Genomic DNA, 17,638 nt, shown 5'->3' with positions numbered 1-17,638 from the left:
ACTTCATTTACATTATCTCAATCCAGATAACAATTCTACAGGGCACGTTATATTATTCCCCATTTATAGATGCAAATACTGAACTGTAAATACTGGCATTAGGAATTGAATCCAATTCTATCTTGTTCCAAATCCCATTCTGACTTATGAACAGGTGTCAATAAATTTTATCCATAGGAACTAAGAGGAAACTTACAGGTGCTTTTGAATTTGGGACACTAATGAATTGAGTGCTCAATTGCTCATTGATATTAAGATGAAAAAAGGGATTTTAGAATTTCAGAATGTTCCACAATTTAATGATTTTGTTTCTTCAAGGGAACTTTAAGCAAAATTTATATATAAATCAAGCCAATTCTTGATTATTTAGAAATTACTCAGTTTATTATTATTTTTAATATTTGTTTTATATCTGTATATACCTTTCTTTTAAAAAAATATTTATGTATTTTTGGGAGAGCACCAGCAGGGGAGGGGCAGAAAGAGGGGCAACACAGGATCTGAAGCAGGCTCTGTGTTGACACAGAGCTGACAGCAGTGAGCCCAATGTGGGGTTCAAACTCACAAACTTCGAGATCATGACCTGAGCCAAATGCTCAACCAACTTAGTCACCCAGGTGCCTCCCCCCCCCCCACCGTATATCCCTTTCTGTTAGCCTTTTGAGCATTCCTTTGCCAGAGATGGGACAAGGAAAAAGGAAAAACTTTTATTAAAATGTGTATTCTGATAAGTGTTTTGGGAAAACACTTAATGGAAAGAGGAGTTGCAATTGTTAGCCAAAACTAATTTGGATACTTATCATCATTAAAAAACAAACAAACAAACAAACAAACAAAAAACCCTTCATTATCCTATGACATAAATTCCTGTGACACTGATTGCATTTTGTTCCAAGGGAAGTTCTATGTATTTATTCTTAAAATGTTACATCATCTTAAATTCATCCATATAAGTAATTATATTGTCACATATTGCTGGTTTAAACCATAACTTCTTTTTTCTGTCTACAATTTATTTACTTTTTGGTGATAAACTCTTTAAAAATTGCTTTTATAGATTCCCTGGGGAAAATGTTCTTTTAAACCTTCATTTTCTTACCAAACAAAAAAACACCATTATTTTTATCATATAGAAAAACATTTTGGGTAATTATAGAGAAGAGGCAGCATGGTGCAATAGAAAGTGTGTTCACTGTTTTGAAGTGTTGAGAGACTTAGATTCTAAAGCTGTCTTTGAAAGAAGAGTGTACTTTGGGAAGTTTTCTTTCACCCATTTTTAAAATGTGGTATTAACTTTTGCAGAGTTGCTGTGGTATTTATATGAAAAAGTATATATATGTGGGATACCTGGCACATCATGTATTAAATGAGAGATATTTTAGTAAACTAATGATATAAATTAAGAATTAACTACACTGAATGACTTCTGATCAGTTAAAAAACAGTACACACTTCACCTTTGTTTGTAAAAACTTCCTCTCTCATACACACAATGATATATGCTTCCTATTTTTGCTGATCAGAACATATCTTCTGTAAATTATTATATAATTACTTCCTACTATTCTTAAACTGAAACTGAAAAGAAAGACACCTAAGAAAGTACCTAAATCAGGAATGAAGCTGAGAATATCACTACAGACTCTGCAGGCATCAAAAGGAATGTTGCAAACCACTCTCCCCACATAAATTTGACAATTTAACTTAAATGAACCAATTCTTCTTAAAACACAAACTACCACAATTCACCTAATATGAAAAAGGTAACATTAATAGTCCCATCACTATTAAGGCAATTTAATTCATAATTTAAAATTTTTCTAAAAAAGAAATCTCTAAGCCTATATGGTTTTCCTGGAGAACTGTAATAAGCATTTAAAGAATAGTAACTCCAATAGTAAATAATATTTTCTTGAAACAGAAGAGTAGGGAATATTTTGTAATTCATTTTCTGAAGCTAGCTAGTATTCCCCTGATACTTGAACCAGCTAGTACAAAACCAACCAACCAAAGAAAAAGCCCAACAACACCAAAAGCAACAACTAGAGAGCCGTATCAACTCATAAATATTGACACAAAATTCCTTAACAAAATATTAGTAAATTGAATTCAGCAATATAGAAAAAGAATTACACACCATGACCAAGTGTAATTTATTCCAAGGATACAAGACTGGTTCAATATTTGAAATTTAATAAAGAAAAAAAAAACCGATCACATCAATTGAAGCAGAAACAGAATTCAATAAGAATCAAGATACATTCATGATTAAAAGCAAACAAACAAACTCCTAAAAGAATACAAATAAAGGAGAGCTTCCTGAATTTGATAAAGAACATCTACAAAAAAATCTGCAACTGACATAATAGTTAATGGTGAAAATTTGAATGCGTTCCTCCTAAGATTGGAAACAAAGTAAAGATGTCTGATCTCTTCACCACTATTATTCAGCATAGTATTAGAAGTTCTAGATTGTACAATAAGGGGAAAAAAGGAAATAAAAGTATACAGATTGGAAAGGAAGAAAAAAACTGTTCCTGTTTGTAGATGACATGATTGTCCATATAGGAGATACTAACAAATCTATAAACAACAACAACAACTTCCTATAACTAATAAGTAAATTCAGCAAGGTCACAACATGCAAAATAAACATTAAAAAAGCAGTTGTATTGGGGCGCCTGGGTGGCTGAGTTGGTTGAGCATCCGACTTGGGCTCAGGTCATGGTCTCTCGTGAGTTTGAGCCCTGCGTTGGTCTCTGTGGTGACAGCTCAGAGCCTGGAGCCTGCTTCGGATTCTATGTCTCCCTCTCTCTCTGTTCCTCCCCTGCTCACACTCTATCTCTCTCTCAAAAATAAATAAAGATTAAAAAAATTTTTAAAAAGCAATTGTATTTCCAAGAACTAGCAATGAACATGTAGACAATAAAATTAAAAATACAATACCATTTATAATCACACACAGAAAATTAAAAGAAATACTTAGATCTAAATCTAACATAAAGGACTTGTATGGACTTGTATACTGGAAAGTGCAAAATATTGGTGAGAGAGATAGAAAAAAATGTTAGTGGAAAGATAGTATTCATGAATTAGAAGACTCAGTGTACTAAAGATGTAAATTCTTTCCAAATTGACGCACAAGTTTAATATAATTCCTGTCAAAATCCAAGCAAGATTTTTTGAAGACATAGTTAAGATTATTCTTGAATATATATGTAAATGTAATGGAACTAGGATAACTAAAACAATTTTGGAAGAGAATAAACTGGGAAGAATTAGTCTACCTAATTTTAAGATTTATAGTTACAATACTGAAGAGTGTATGGTATTATTAGCAAGGGGATAGACACATAGATGAATGGTACAGAAGAGCGAACCGGGAAATACACTCACATAAGTATACTCAATTATTGTTTGACAAAGTTGCAAAAGCAATTCAATGGAGGAAAGATAGCCTTTTCAACAAATGGTGCTAGAGTAATTGGGGATACATAAGCCAAAAAATGAAATTTGGCCTGAGTCTCACACCTTTTACAAAAATTAACTCAAATGGATAACCAGCTTAAATGTAAAATGTTAAACTATAAAACTTTTAGAAAAAAAAAAACATAGAAGAAAATCTTCAGGATCTAGAGCTAGGCAAAGAGTTCTTATACTTGACACCAGAACCATGATCTATAAAAGTAAAAATTGATAAGTTGTACTTCATCAAAATTAAAAATGTTTGCTCTGTGAAAAACTCTGTTAAGAAATGGAAAGACAAGTATAGACTGAAGAAAATGTTTGTAAGCCACACCTTGATAAAGGACGAATATCTAGAACATGTAAAGAACATTATAAACAGTATAAAAGCAAATAATCCAATTAAAAAATGGACAAAAGCCATGAAGAAACATTTCACTGCAGATGATATACAATGGAAAATAAGCAAATGAAAAGATTTTTGACATTACTAATAATTAGGGAAATACAAATGAAAACCACAATGAAATATCACTACACATCTAAGAGAATGGCTAAAATAAAAATTAGTGACTGCATCAAATGTTAGCCAGGACATGGAGAAGCTCATACATTGCTGGTGGAAATGTAACATGGTACCGCAAATCTGAAACAGTTGGCAGTTTCTTAAAATATTAAATGCTTTACTACCATATCACCCAGCATTTGTACTCCCAAGAATTTATCCCAACTAAATTAAAATTTAAGTTCACCAAAAAACCTGTACACAAATATTTACAGAAGCATTATTCCTAATAGCTGAAAAATGGAAACAATCTAGATGTCCTTCGATAGCTGAATGTTTAAGTGAACTGTGGTACATTCATACCGTTGAATACTACCCAGCATAAAAAGGAACACGCTATTGATACACGTAATAGCTTGGATGAATCCCCAGAGAATTATGCTGAGAAAAGCAACTCCAAAAATTGCATACTGTATGATTCTATTTATCATATATCTACTTATCTTATATAATTTTTGACATGACATAATTATAGAAATAAGAGAACAGATTAGTGGTTGACAGGAGTTAAGGAAGAAGTGGAGACAGGAGACAAGTAGGTGTAACTATTAAAGGGCAATTAGAGGGATCCTTGTGGAATGGAATTATTACATTTCTTGGCTGTATCAGTGTCAATATCCTGGTTGTGATGTTGTACTGTAGGTTAATAAGATGATATACCATTAAGAAAACTACAAAAAGAGCACGGGATTTCTCTGTATTATTTTTCACAACTTCACGTGAATCAAGAATTATTTCCAAAAAAAAATTAAATTACAAATGTTAAGTTGTAAAAAAAAATAAATAAAATGGCAACATGCACCTTAATTTGTAAAAATTTCTTTCTTTCACCCACACAGTGATAAGAACTTCCTGTTTTGGCTGCTACGAACATATATTCTATAACCCTTTGTATAATTACTTCCTTCTGCTCTTAAACCAAAACAAATTATTTAATTTTTTTTTAAGAACCTAAATGTAGGAAATAAAACTAGTCTTGTTTTTAATTTTACACACATTTGAATTTTACTTAAGCATCTCTGAAATATTAATGCATAAATATTTTAAATGCCTAATTTAAAAAATACTGTTTTGCAAGATAGTTATAAGTAGTTTATTTCTGGGAGAAGGGTCTACAAGAATTATCTTCATAGTCTGGCAGTCAAAGGCTCTCCTGTTCTTCAATATCTTCCTTGGGTCCAGAGCTATTTAACTCTTTTATCAAATAAAACTAGAATAAAAGCCACAGCCTTTATTATTCTCTCATGGCTATATGTAGTCTTTCCAGTTAATGTTTGAATAACTTGTGTGAAGAAACTAGCTCATATGGAGAAATCTATATTATAGATTTTCCATTTTAAAAGTCTTATACTCATTCCTATATATGCTACTAGGAATATACTGAGAGTTTTATAAATGTGTATCTTTTAATACAAGATGAATTTATATATTAATCCATAGGCAAATATCTCCATGTAAAAATGAAATAAAATGAAGTGGTAAATGTAGAAAACATAATTTTTTTTTAAATTTCTGCCTTTCTTTTAATTAAACACCTAGTGACTGTAAGAGTTTAATATATAGCAGAGTTAGATTCTATTTGTTCCTCTTTTCCACCCATCCGAATTTTCTCCAACACTCTTTATTTTTCATTTTTAAAAATTAATTTAAATTCAAGTTAGTTAACATACAGTGTAATATTGGTTTCAGTGGCAGAACTCAGTGATTCATCACTTACATATAACAACACTCAGAGTTCATCATAAATGCTCTCCTTCATGCCCATCACCCATTTATCCCATCCCCCTACCCAACTCCCCTCCAGCAACCCTCAGTTTGTTCTCTGTATTTAAGAGTCTCTTAATGTTTGCCTCCCTCTCTGTTTTTATCTTATTTTTCCTTCCCTTCCCCCATGTTCATTTGTTGTGTTTCTTAAATTCCACATATAAGTAAAATCATATGATATTTGTCTTTCTCTGCCTGATTTATTTCACTTAGCATAATACACTCTAGTTCTATCCACATTGTAAATAGCAAGATTTCATTCTTTTTGGTGGGTGAGTAGTATTATATTGTGTTTATATACCACATCTTTATCCATTCATTAGTTGATGGACATTTGGGCTCTTTCCATAATTTAGCTATTGTCAATAGTGCTGCTATAAACATTGGAGTGAATGTGCCCCTTCAAATCAGCATTTTAGTATCCTTTGGATAAATACCTAGTAGTGCAATTGCTGGGTCATAGGTGGTTCTATTTTAATTTTTTGAGGAACCTCCATACTGTTTCCCAGAGTGGCTGCACCAGTATGCATTCCCACCAACAGTGCAAAAAGGTTCCCCTTTCTCTGCATCCTCACCAGCATCTATGTTTCCTCAGTTGTTAATTTTAGTCATTCTGACAGTTGTGAGGTAATATCTCATTGTAGTTTTGATTTGTATTTTTCTGATAATGAGTAATGGTGAGAATCTTTTCATGTGTCTATTAGCCATCTGGATGTCTTCTTTGGAAAAGTGTCTATTCATGTCTTCTGCCAATTTCTTAACTGGGTTATTTGTTTTTTGGCTGTTGAGTTTGGTAAGTCCTTTATAGATTTTGGATACTAACCCTTTATCTGACATGTCATTTGCAAATATCTTCTCCCATTCTGTCAGTTGCCTTTTAGTTTTGCTGATTATTTCCTTGGCTGTGCATAAGCTTTTTATTGATGAGTTCCCATTAGTTCATTTTTGCTTTTATTTCCCTTCCCTCCAGAGACATGTGTAATAAGAAGTTGCTGCCTGTTTTATCCTCTAGGATTTTTATGGTTTCCTGTCTTACATTTAGGTCTTTCATTAATTTTGAACTTACTTTTGCGTATGGTGTAAGAAAGTGGTCCAGGTTCATTCTTCTGCATGACGCTGTGCTTTTTTCCCAGTACCATTTGATGAAGAGGCTGCCTTTTTTCCATTGCATATTCTTTCTTGCTTTGTCCAACATTAGTTGGCCATATATTTGTGGGTCCATTTCTGGGTTCTCTATTCTATTTCCGTTGGCCTATGTGTCTGTTTTTGTGCCGGTACCATACTGTCCTGATGATTATAGCTTTGTAATACAACTTGAAGTCCAGAATTGTGATGCCTCCAGCTTTGGTTTTCTTTTTAAATGTTGCTTTGGCTATTCTGGGTCTTTTGTGGTTGCATACAAATTTTAGGATTGTTTGTTCTAGCTCTGTGAAGAATGCTGGTGTTATTTTGATAGGGATTGCATTGAATGTGTAGATTCCTTTGGGTAGTATAGACATTTTAACTTTGTTCTTCCAACCCATAAACATGGACTGTTTTTCCACTTCTTTGTGTCTTCTTCAATTTCCTTCATAAGTCTTCTATAGTTTTCAGCGTACAGATCTTTTACCTCTTTGGTTAGGTTTTTTCCTAGGTATCTTATGGGTTTTGGTGCAGTTGTAAATGGGATCAATTCCTTGATTTCTCTTTCTGCTGCTTCATTATTGGTGTATAGAAATGCAACTGATTTCTGTATGTTGATTTTTATATCTCATGACTTTGCCAAATTCATGTATCAGTTCTAGCAGTTTTTTGGTGGTCTTTCAGGTTTTCTATGTAGAGTATCATGTCATCTGCTAAGAGTGAAAGTTTGACTTCTTCTTTGCCAATTTGTATGACTTTTATTTCTTTTTGTTGTCTGATTGCTGAGTGTAGGACTTCCAGTACTATGTTGAACAACAGTGGGGAGAGTGGACTTTGTTGTCATGTTCCTGACCTTAGGGTAAAAGCTCTCAGTTTTTCCTCATTGAGGATGATATTAGCTGTGGTGGGCCTTTCATATATGGCTTTTATGATCTTGAGGTATGTTCCTTCTATCCCTACTTTCTTGAGGGTTTTTATCAAGAAATATGTTGTATTTTGTCAAATGCTTTTTTTGCATCTATTGAAAGGATCATATGGTTCTTATCCTTTGTTTTATTAATGTAGTGTGTCACAATCATTTACTGGCAAATATTGAACTAGCCCTGCAGCCCAGGAATAAATCCCACTTGATCATGGTGACTAATTCTTTTAATGTACTGTTGAATTTGATTTTTTTAGTATCTTGTTGAGAATTTTTGCATCCAGGTGCATCATGGATATTGGCCTGTAATTTTCCTTTTTAGTAGGGTCTTTGTCTGGTTTTGGAATCAAGATGATACTGGCTTCATAGAATGAGTTTGGAAGCTTTCCTTCTGTTTCTATGTTTTGAACAGTTTGAGAAGAATAGGTATTAACTCTTCTTTAAATGTCTGATAGAATTCCCCTGGGAAGCCATCTGGCCCCAGACTCTTATTTGTTGGGAGATTTTGATAACTGATTCAATTTCTTTGCTGGTATGGGCCTATTCAAATTTTCTGTTTCTTCTTGTTTGAGTTTTGGTAGTGCGTGGGTGTCTAAGAATTTGTCCATTTCTTCCAAATTGTCCAGTATGTTGGCATATAATTTTTCATAGTACTCTCTTATAATTGTTTGTATTTCTGTAGTGTTGGTTGTGATCTCTCCTCTTTAATTCATGATTTTATCTATTTGGGCCCTCTGTCTTTTCTTTTTTATGAGTCTGGCTAGGGGTTTAGTTTCATTGGTCTGTTCTGCTGGTTTTTTGTTTGTTTCTATATCATTTGTTTCCAATCTAATCTTTATTATTTCCCTTTTCTGCTGGCTTTGGGCTTTATTTGCTGCTCCTTTTCTAGCTCCTTTAGGTGTAAGTTTAGGTTGTATATTTGGTACCTTTCTTCAACACTGTTTAAAACAATGACTGTTAAAAAAAATGCTTCCAATAGACAGAGTAGAAAAATGCTCATTGATGTAAAGATGAGATACTCGAGAGCTATTTGGTTCTTGGCTTTACTTGTAACTTTATGCTTACTCTTTTTTGCTTTATATGTAGTATGATGTCCTAGGGGAAATGCAATCAATCTGAAATCTCATAGACCATGTTTTAATTTCAGCTCTCCTACTTTTTAAGTGTGAGACTATCTCTAAATCTCAAATACGTTGTAAAACAGAAAGAGTAATAACTACTTCTAATACCAACATTCTAGGCTTAAATGTGATAACAAATCTCAAGTTCCTAGAAGAATGTATATTCCTCTTAAGCACCTGGTATTTACTCACACCCACTTTATCTCCTTTGTAGTGTCATACTTTTTTTTTTCTATGTTTGGCCATAACTGTACAGCAGAGTGGTATTTTGCGTACCTAAAGATAGGAAGCTCTACATTTTTAGAATAAGTCTTAATCATATTAATTATTGTATCCATGATAAAAACATTTACCTCATTAAAAATTTTTACTCCTTTAATTGAAAAGAAAAAAATAGAACTTGTTTTCAACTTGCATGACATCTGTAATAAAAAGTTTGATAATTTATACCCCTATTGAGTTATCTGTACTCCCTCAGATCCTTTCTTTTTGCTGTTTTAAAAGTGATCAACACAGAGAAGTATGAGAATTTTAACTCAGGAAGGTGAACTGATCTCAACTTTTTACATCTTCTCTTTCTGTACATGCAACTAAAATAGTAAAATAGATATAAAAATAAGAATAAAGCCATAGCAGTAATGAAGAACAGTGAGTGGTACTATCAGAAGCATTTAGAACTTCTGAAAGATAAAGACAGATGGCATTGGATTTAGACAGAGATTAGTCACAGCAACTGAAAAACCTCAGCATCTTATACATGGAACAATTGACTTTGTTGTTTTCCTACCAGATGTTAATACATATTTCAGTAAGGGGAAGAGTCCACTGAAGCTCCTCCCTTGGGAATTGGAACAGGAGAGAGAAATGGGGTAGTGTCCTAGGTAATCAAAATGGTTGATGAAGAACACCAGACACTTGACGAAAATGAACAATTAAATGATCTTTGAGAAAACAATCAATGACTGAAAACGTTGAAAATCAATATCCTTAGAAGATTTGAGAGGTTATGAACTCATAAAGAAGAGGTTACTTTTAAAATTGAATACTTGGAAAAAAAAACATTTATTGAAAATTAAACAGGATCGTTACACCTAAAGACATAGTAAAATGACTAAAAGTTTTGTGCCTTGTCTCATTTGTTGACTGACATATCCCCAGAGCCTAGAACAGTGTCTAACACATAGCTGATGGTCAGTAGTATTTTTTGAACAGATTAACGAAAGTGCTTTAGAATACCAAATTGTAAAATACTCCCAGAATATAAAACAAAGGGGATCAAAGAGATCCAATATCCATTAACTAAGAGTTCTAGAAGTAGGAGGAGGAGCCAAAATAGTAATTATGAGAATGTGGTATTAGCATAGGAATAGACAGGTAGATCAATGGGAACATAGTTCAATCCAAAAATGTAAGCCCAGTTTATATTTGGAAATTTAGTATATGATAAAGGTGACATTTCAAATCAGTGAGGAAATGATGCTGTTAGGCAGTAGGTTATCATTTGGGGAAAATGCTTAGAATTAAATTTTTCATTATATACACAAAATATTTCAGACTGATTAAAGTACTGAAAGAAAATACTACTGATCTAGCTTCCCATTTTTATCACCCATCTCATCCTCATTTTAAAAAGTATTTAAGAAGGCATCTAAATTTATTACCACTGACTTGACAGGACTTTGCTTCATATTGATATCATTTACCAATGGGCTAGTAGTGTCTGGAAAGTCTGTCATTTCCACATATTTCTACTGATGTCATTTGCTAATTTACTGACATTCAGCTGTCTTTGGGAACTCATTTTGAATGCTCCTTTTGCTTGGATGATTTAATATAACCACTGACTTTTGCTAGTACTACTTTTTCTTTGTACTGACATCAGAGTATCCCTCTAGTCCTATTTGACATTTTATTAGGAGGTTGATGAAGTTCCTTTATAATTAAGTGCATTCAAATGATTTAAAATCCACTTAGATCTAAGCAAGTGGATTTTTAAAACATATAGTAGTTAACAATAGAAGAGGAAACATAAAAGTGGATATTTGAAACTTAGATTCCAATCTAGAGGATATTTGGAAGTAAATGTACACATTACCTAAATCTCATCCTAGTCAGGAATTATGTGTTCTCATTTAATTCATATGTGAATCACATCTAACTGGGTTGCAGAAATGCCATGAAATTTTTAAAGTTATATCAGAATATGTTATATTCCATTTATATCTTTATAGAACATACAGATATTCTTATGATAATAGTTTCTGATTAAGAGAATCCATAATAAGTGTAGGAAATTCATGCCATCCTGTACATTATATCAGTAAATTTACACATTTTCTTTTAGGGACTAAGATGGCACTGGCTTCATAGATGTGGGACCCCACGTGAAGAAGGGTCCCATGCTTAGAGTTTAATGCTTTTGGGTTGCTATCTAAAATTCTTACTGATTTTTATCTCTGAATTTGTGTTTTGTAAGTGAAGTCTGTGGGAAAATGGAGCCTGGGCTCATCTGTGTTCCCACCTCCTACCATCATCCCACTGTACTAGGTGGGATTCTTAGCCACCTGCTCCCCCAATCCTGGTGTTCCTGGCCAAGCTAGTAATTGCTGATACAGCAGTGAGACCTTGAGCGCGAGGAGGATGGAGGTTGGGTGCATGCACTGATGTGCAGGGCAGAACACCTGTGTGCCTATGAGGATGTGCTTTCACCCTGTGAATGTCCCCACGCCCAAGGGAATCAGATATTTAGTAGCAAATAAGACCATGGAAGACAGGAAAATGTTGTTTTTCCCTGCTTTGTAGAACAAAGGGCATCACTCATGTTGCCACTGTTTCCAGCAAATCTATGGAGCTGGCTGTGACTATTTCAGTCATTTATGGAGCTGTTCCATTTCACCTCCTCAGAGACATCCTAATCAGTCTATAGAAGGGGTCACTAACTTTTTCTGTTAAAGAGTATAAAATTGTTCAGGCTTTGTGGGTCATAAATCTCTGTTGTAACTACTCAACTTGCTATGATAGTGTGAAAACAGCCATAGACCACATGTAAATGAATGGGTGTGCCATTCATATGTTCCAGTAAAACTTATTTATAGACCCTGAAATTTGAGCTTCATATAATTTTCACCTGTCACTAATGTTATTTTTGTTGTTTTTTTCAACCATTAAAACATATAAAAGCCATCCTTAGCTCACAGGCTTTACAAAAATAGAAGCCTGGATTTGGCCCATGATCTGTACCTTGCTGGCTGTGGTTAAGTAAATATGTGTGGGAGCAAGTCCTTTGGAAAGTAGAGATACAAGTGTTGGACCACATGGGCACGATGTTTTAGAGGAATAGCCATAGGGAACACAAGTGAAACTCATTTTACATATTGAAACTTGGCAAATTTTATTTGTAATTTCAGTGAATTTGTGAAAACACTTTTCTTTTGTACTGTATGGCTTAGCAAGATTCCATCAGAATAGTTAGAAAAATGGAATGTCTTAAAATCTAAGTTTGAGTGAATATTCTAGTCTCATCCTCTTTAATCTCCATTTTTAATAGTGCTACCATCTCCTTGCTCTTTTTTCCCATTGTTGTTATTTCATTTTCCACATAGATATGTCTTTTTAATCCCACCTCTGTCTTTTGTGCTTTGAGGCACCATCCAATTGTCTCTAGATTTGAACACATGAAACCTCCTTCTAATCTAAGCCCTCCTGCTAACTACTTATGTAATCTTGCATAAATTATTTAACCTCTCTGAGCCACTGCATTGTGCTAGTTAGGGTAAGTAATGCTAGCCACCACAACAGACAAACCCAGAATCTCAGCAGTTTAACCTAAAGGAAATTTATTTCAACTTCTCTTAAAACCCAGTGTGAGGTGAATGACCCTCCTTCATCTTATAGCTACATCTTCTGGAGAGTAAAAGAGAGATAGAGACTAATAGTCATTTGGCCAGAATTAGTTACATGCCCCCAACCTAAATGCACATAGGCTAGGAAACAAATGGGAAGCTATACTTACAGTTTTGTTGACCACTAAAATGATGTGCAAAATGATCCTTTAGAACAGGGGTTTGCCAATGAATGTTTTCTCTAAAGGACAAGATGGTAAATATTTTAAGAGTTGTGAATACTCTGGCCTCTGTCACAACTTCTCAACACTGCCATTGTAGCATGAGAACAGCCATAGACAATAAATTAATGAATGGACATAGCCGTGTCCCAATAAAACTTTATTTTCAGAAACAAGAGGCAGGTCAGATTGGGGCCACAGGCCAGAGTTTTATAATCCCATTCTTAAAGCATGACTAACATATAATGATTCTCATTTTTCATCATCTCAGATACTCAGAGAGCTTTGGGTAATAACTCCCCCAATGACTTTTCCTTAAGCTGGCTAATAATAACCAATAGACAGCTCTGAAGAAGCAAATAATAATGCAGTTAGATGATCACGGATCCATGGTTCCTTCCCTTTGGAATTTCCATTCACCTGCCTCCCTCCCTCCATTTATTTTATTTGAAGCCATGTTACAGTGAGATTATAGCATTCTGCTCAAAGAAAGAAAGGGAAATTTCATGTAGATTTGCATAACCACGTATTAAGCAGTCTATACTGAATCCCAATAGTATATCTTACATCTTGTGTACTTCTGGCTTAGTATATTTCTGTTTCTCACACACACACAGACACACACACAAACTTATCTTCCAGCATTTACCCAAGCAGAAATCTGTGAGTCGCCCTAGACTTCTTCCTTAAAATCAACCTTCACATCCAATCAGATGCCAAGACCTAAAGAGCTAACCTCATTAGCATCTCCTAAAAACATCTGCTATCTCCAACACTGTTGTCACTGCTTTACCTCAGGACCTCACTTTGTCTTGGCTGGAACTCTTTAATGTCTTCCTAATTAGTCTCTATTCCTCTAATCCAGCCCTGACCAATCCATTTTCTAAACTGCTAAAATGAGTTTATTAAGATGCACGCCCAACCATGAAATCAAATCCTCTTGCTTAGAAATCATTCAGTGTTTCCCTAAAATATTCAAGCTAAAGTCAAATTCCTTAACATGGCATTAGAACCCTTTATCATTTGGACCCAGCAATCTGTAATATCTCATGGCTTGTACCTACCACTACCTCACATACTCTGCACTGTAGCCATTATGAACTTTATGCAGTCTGTATTTTTCTTCTCCCCATCCTCTTTTGTCTGCCTACCATCTCTGCTTCATTGAGATTCAACTCAGCCATCAATCACCTGCTTGTGGAAGCCTTTCCTGATCCCCTTTCTAAAGTAGAGACTCACCATTTATATTCTGTGCTTCCACTGACATTAGTCCTTATCACTGTATAGTACTGCACTAATGGATAATCCTTGGGTTGTTTCTTCCCTCATGCACCACCCTTCTCCCACTTCAACTCTATAATCACCTGGAGAGCAAGGACAATGTCTCATTAGTCTTATTCCTATCACACTGCTTGCCAAGGTATCTACAGTTTAGTAATACTAAACAAATATTTTTGGAAGGAATTAATGCAACAACAAAAAATAACCTGTTTGCTTTTGTGATTGCATAACAAATTCTGATTTTAATATAATTAGAGCTTTGTGTAGTCAAGTTAAGAAACATGTATTTAAGAAACAGAAGTAAAGGGGTGCCTGGATGGCTCACTAGGTTAAACGTCCAACTCTTAGTTTTGGCTCAGGTCATGATCTCATGGTTTGTGAGTTTGAGCCCTGTATCAGGCTCTGTGCTGACAGTGCAGAGCCTGCTTTGGATTCTCTCTCTCCCTCTTTCTCTGCCCCTCCCCTGCTCACTTATGCTCTCTCTCTCTCTTTCTCTCTCACTCTCAAAATAAATAAATAAACTTTAAAAAAACAAACAGCGCTAAAGGAGCCATATGTATCAGTTGACTTGATCTTTATAAAGTTTATGAGAAGGAACATCATACAAATTTGGCCCATTGCTTATATATGAAGTGAAACAAAATCACAACACAACACAATAAAACAAAACCAAGATGATGACCGTACCTGAGTTTCCATTGGAGCTAGTGTCATATTTCATGCCTTTTAATTGCTGTTATATAGTCTAGTAGAAAGAACATGAATGTGAAATTGAGATTCAGTAGCCCTAAGGACAGAAATTTTGTGAAAAACCAAGCCTGACATTGTACCTCAATCTTTCATAATTCAAAAGCAACTGAATCCTATGGGAGTACTAATTTGAATTCTACTACTGAATTGATGTGTCATAATAATAAATGACTTGCTTGTATAACAGTGCCTCTAAAACTCTTTCATAAAAGTATTGCAATGGTGAGATAATAAAGCATATTGTGATCATTTGTACCCCTTATATTAAAAAAACTGTAAAATAGAGACCTTTTCATTATCATTGTTTATTTTAAATTGTAGACTAAATTAAATGTTAAAAAAAAAACATGATGAGCTGGAAGAGACAGGGTAACTTGAATATTTTGCAGGAAAATAATCTATGGAGTACATTCGTTAAATAAACCAGTATTTGATAGCAGTGATCAAAATAAACCAAAAGTTTATTGTACTTTGGGGATAGTAAAGTACAGTAAAATTTATTGTAAAGAGATTGAAGTTAATCTCTTGTTAATTATTATAGGATATTTTTAATATTTAAGTAATATTAATGAGAAAAAAAAGTAAGAAAACTTGGATTGAATCTTGGGAAATGCACACAATTCTGAGTGCCAAAAAGACTGCCAAGGATAATGTTAGAAGCTCTGCTAGTCAGGAAGAAAAGTGTATGTAATTAAAACTATGGGAAAAAAAAAAACAGAAAACTCCTATAGGGAGCAATTCATTACTGACAAAGGATGCAAATTATATCTGCTATTACTCCATGATTTTAACTTTTATGTTTAAATTGATTTTCTATTTGGGGATTAATTAAAATCCTTAAAAAGGGAAATCGAAGTTCACTACAAATACCGAGTAGATTCTTAAGTCCTGGGAAATGTTCTATATAACTTAATTCTGATGATCAAATTCCAGCATATGGTACTTGGGGAAAATATGTAATGCTATCAATTCCTTGGACTATATAAAGAAGAAGAAAAAGAAGAAGAAGAACAACAACAATAACAACAAAACAGAACTGCCTTAATTATGCTTCAACGTTTTAAGAGCTCTTTTATTATTAGACTCTATATCCTCAGGGTCTGGAAAACACCATATGCTTAATAAATGTTAGTTAAATGAAAGGTGTCTTTAAAATTTCAACTTTCTGAATTGATTATTAAGAAAAAAATTGGGTACTATATCTGTACAGTCTTCTGGGGAATTCTAACAAAAAGTCTAAGTTATTTTATCAGCTATGCCAAAATATGTTTTCAGTAAACAATTTTTTTATTATTTAATTAATCAAGGGATTATTTAGTGTCTCTCTGTAAAGTACAATTATATTTTGAGTATAAAAACCAGATAGTTTGATAAAATCATCAGTTAGATTAAATCAATGGGGAGATTAGGCTGAAGATGAACATGATCATATTAATACTCTCATCATGCCCATTTATTTTAGCCTAAACAACGAACATCTATTGTGTCTTCTCTGGATTTTCATCGAATGAATCACAACCAAGAATATTTTGAAATCAACACATCTGCAGGGTGTGCAAGCTTTACTTCCAGCCCTCCTGTTAGTCCGCCCACCTCTTCTGTGGGAACCACAGAAGTCAAGAACAACGGAACTAGCCATACAGGTAAAGCAGTTCACTTTATGCAGCTATATTTTTGAACTTTTAAAACTAAGGCCTTAATGAGTTCAAGGAATTAAGAGGAATCTTCCTACAAATTGCACTGTGCTTCACTGTGCTTCGTTCACCCACATGTATAACAATGTAGGGCATTACAATTTTTGTCAGAGTGTGAATATAATATTCTTGTTGAATACATTAATGGTCTTTCAGGTATTACATATTAAAGGATGATAATTTAATGCTATTATGGCAGTAAAAGAACCAGAGACCTGGAAATGCTTTTCTTCCACTGCGTTTACCCCTCTCCATACAGTGGTATCAACTCAATATAGGATTTTATTAATAGCTGATTTGAGGCCACAGAACCTGCATCAACCTGGTAAGACTGAGTTGGACGGTTTGGCCTAAGTGGGCTTTCAATCTACTCGAACCAAAGTGAACTTGGAGAGGAGAAGTGTGAGGAAATAAGGCTGGGGGTAAGGAGAAGATTAAGGAAAGTAACCACACCCACTGTTAACACATACCTGGTTCCACCCAATCGGATTTGCAATGTTTCCTTTCTCTGGGGGCAAGAAGGTAATAATTGTAAGTCCTAATGACAGAAATATGAGAAGTGAAACCTAAAGAATTTCCTCCCTTTATATTAAAGTAAGTGAACGATTCTACTACTTTCCCTCAAAGAGATATGATTTTTAAATCTACTAGATATGATTAATATGGATTTTAGAATCATAAGGTATCATTTATATGGGTATTCTGTATAACCTTTGTTCAAAATGAGTATTGTGTATGTGTATAAATGTATGCACTCTACGTAAGTCCTTTACTCTGACTGTACTTTTAAGAGCACTGATACAAAACAGTCCAAAAATATCCAGAAAATTATTTTCCCCTAGGAAAACTAAGATTTAAAAAATAATGATTAATGAAAGTGGTGACATTGAT

At 34.0% G+C, this 17,638-nt stretch overlaps 1 protein-coding gene across 18 annotated transcripts in view; it reads left to right on the top strand.

Moving 5' to 3' along the window:
* Positions 1 to 17,638, top strand: part of ANKS1B (ankyrin repeat and sterile alpha motif domain containing 1B) — a 1,065,991-nt gene that overhangs the window by 453,667 nt on the left and 594,686 nt on the right. For all 18 annotated transcript variants that reach the window (XM_042992986.1, XM_042992985.1, XM_042992982.1 and 15 more), the window contains one exon: positions 16,516 to 16,696. In XM_042992986.1, the coding sequence (XP_042848920.1) occupies positions 16,516 to 16,696 (181 nt within the window). The remainder of the gene's footprint in view (positions 1 to 16,515; positions 16,697 to 17,638) is intronic.

The sequence above is a fragment of the Panthera tigris genome, chromosome B4 (assembly GCF_018350195.1).
Source record: "Panthera tigris isolate Pti1 chromosome B4, P.tigris_Pti1_mat1.1, whole genome shotgun sequence".
Taxonomy (NCBI): domain Eukaryota; kingdom Metazoa; phylum Chordata; class Mammalia; order Carnivora; family Felidae; genus Panthera; species Panthera tigris.
The sequence above is the reverse complement of the archived record's forward strand: the minus strand, read 5'-3'. Positions and strand labels throughout refer to the sequence as shown.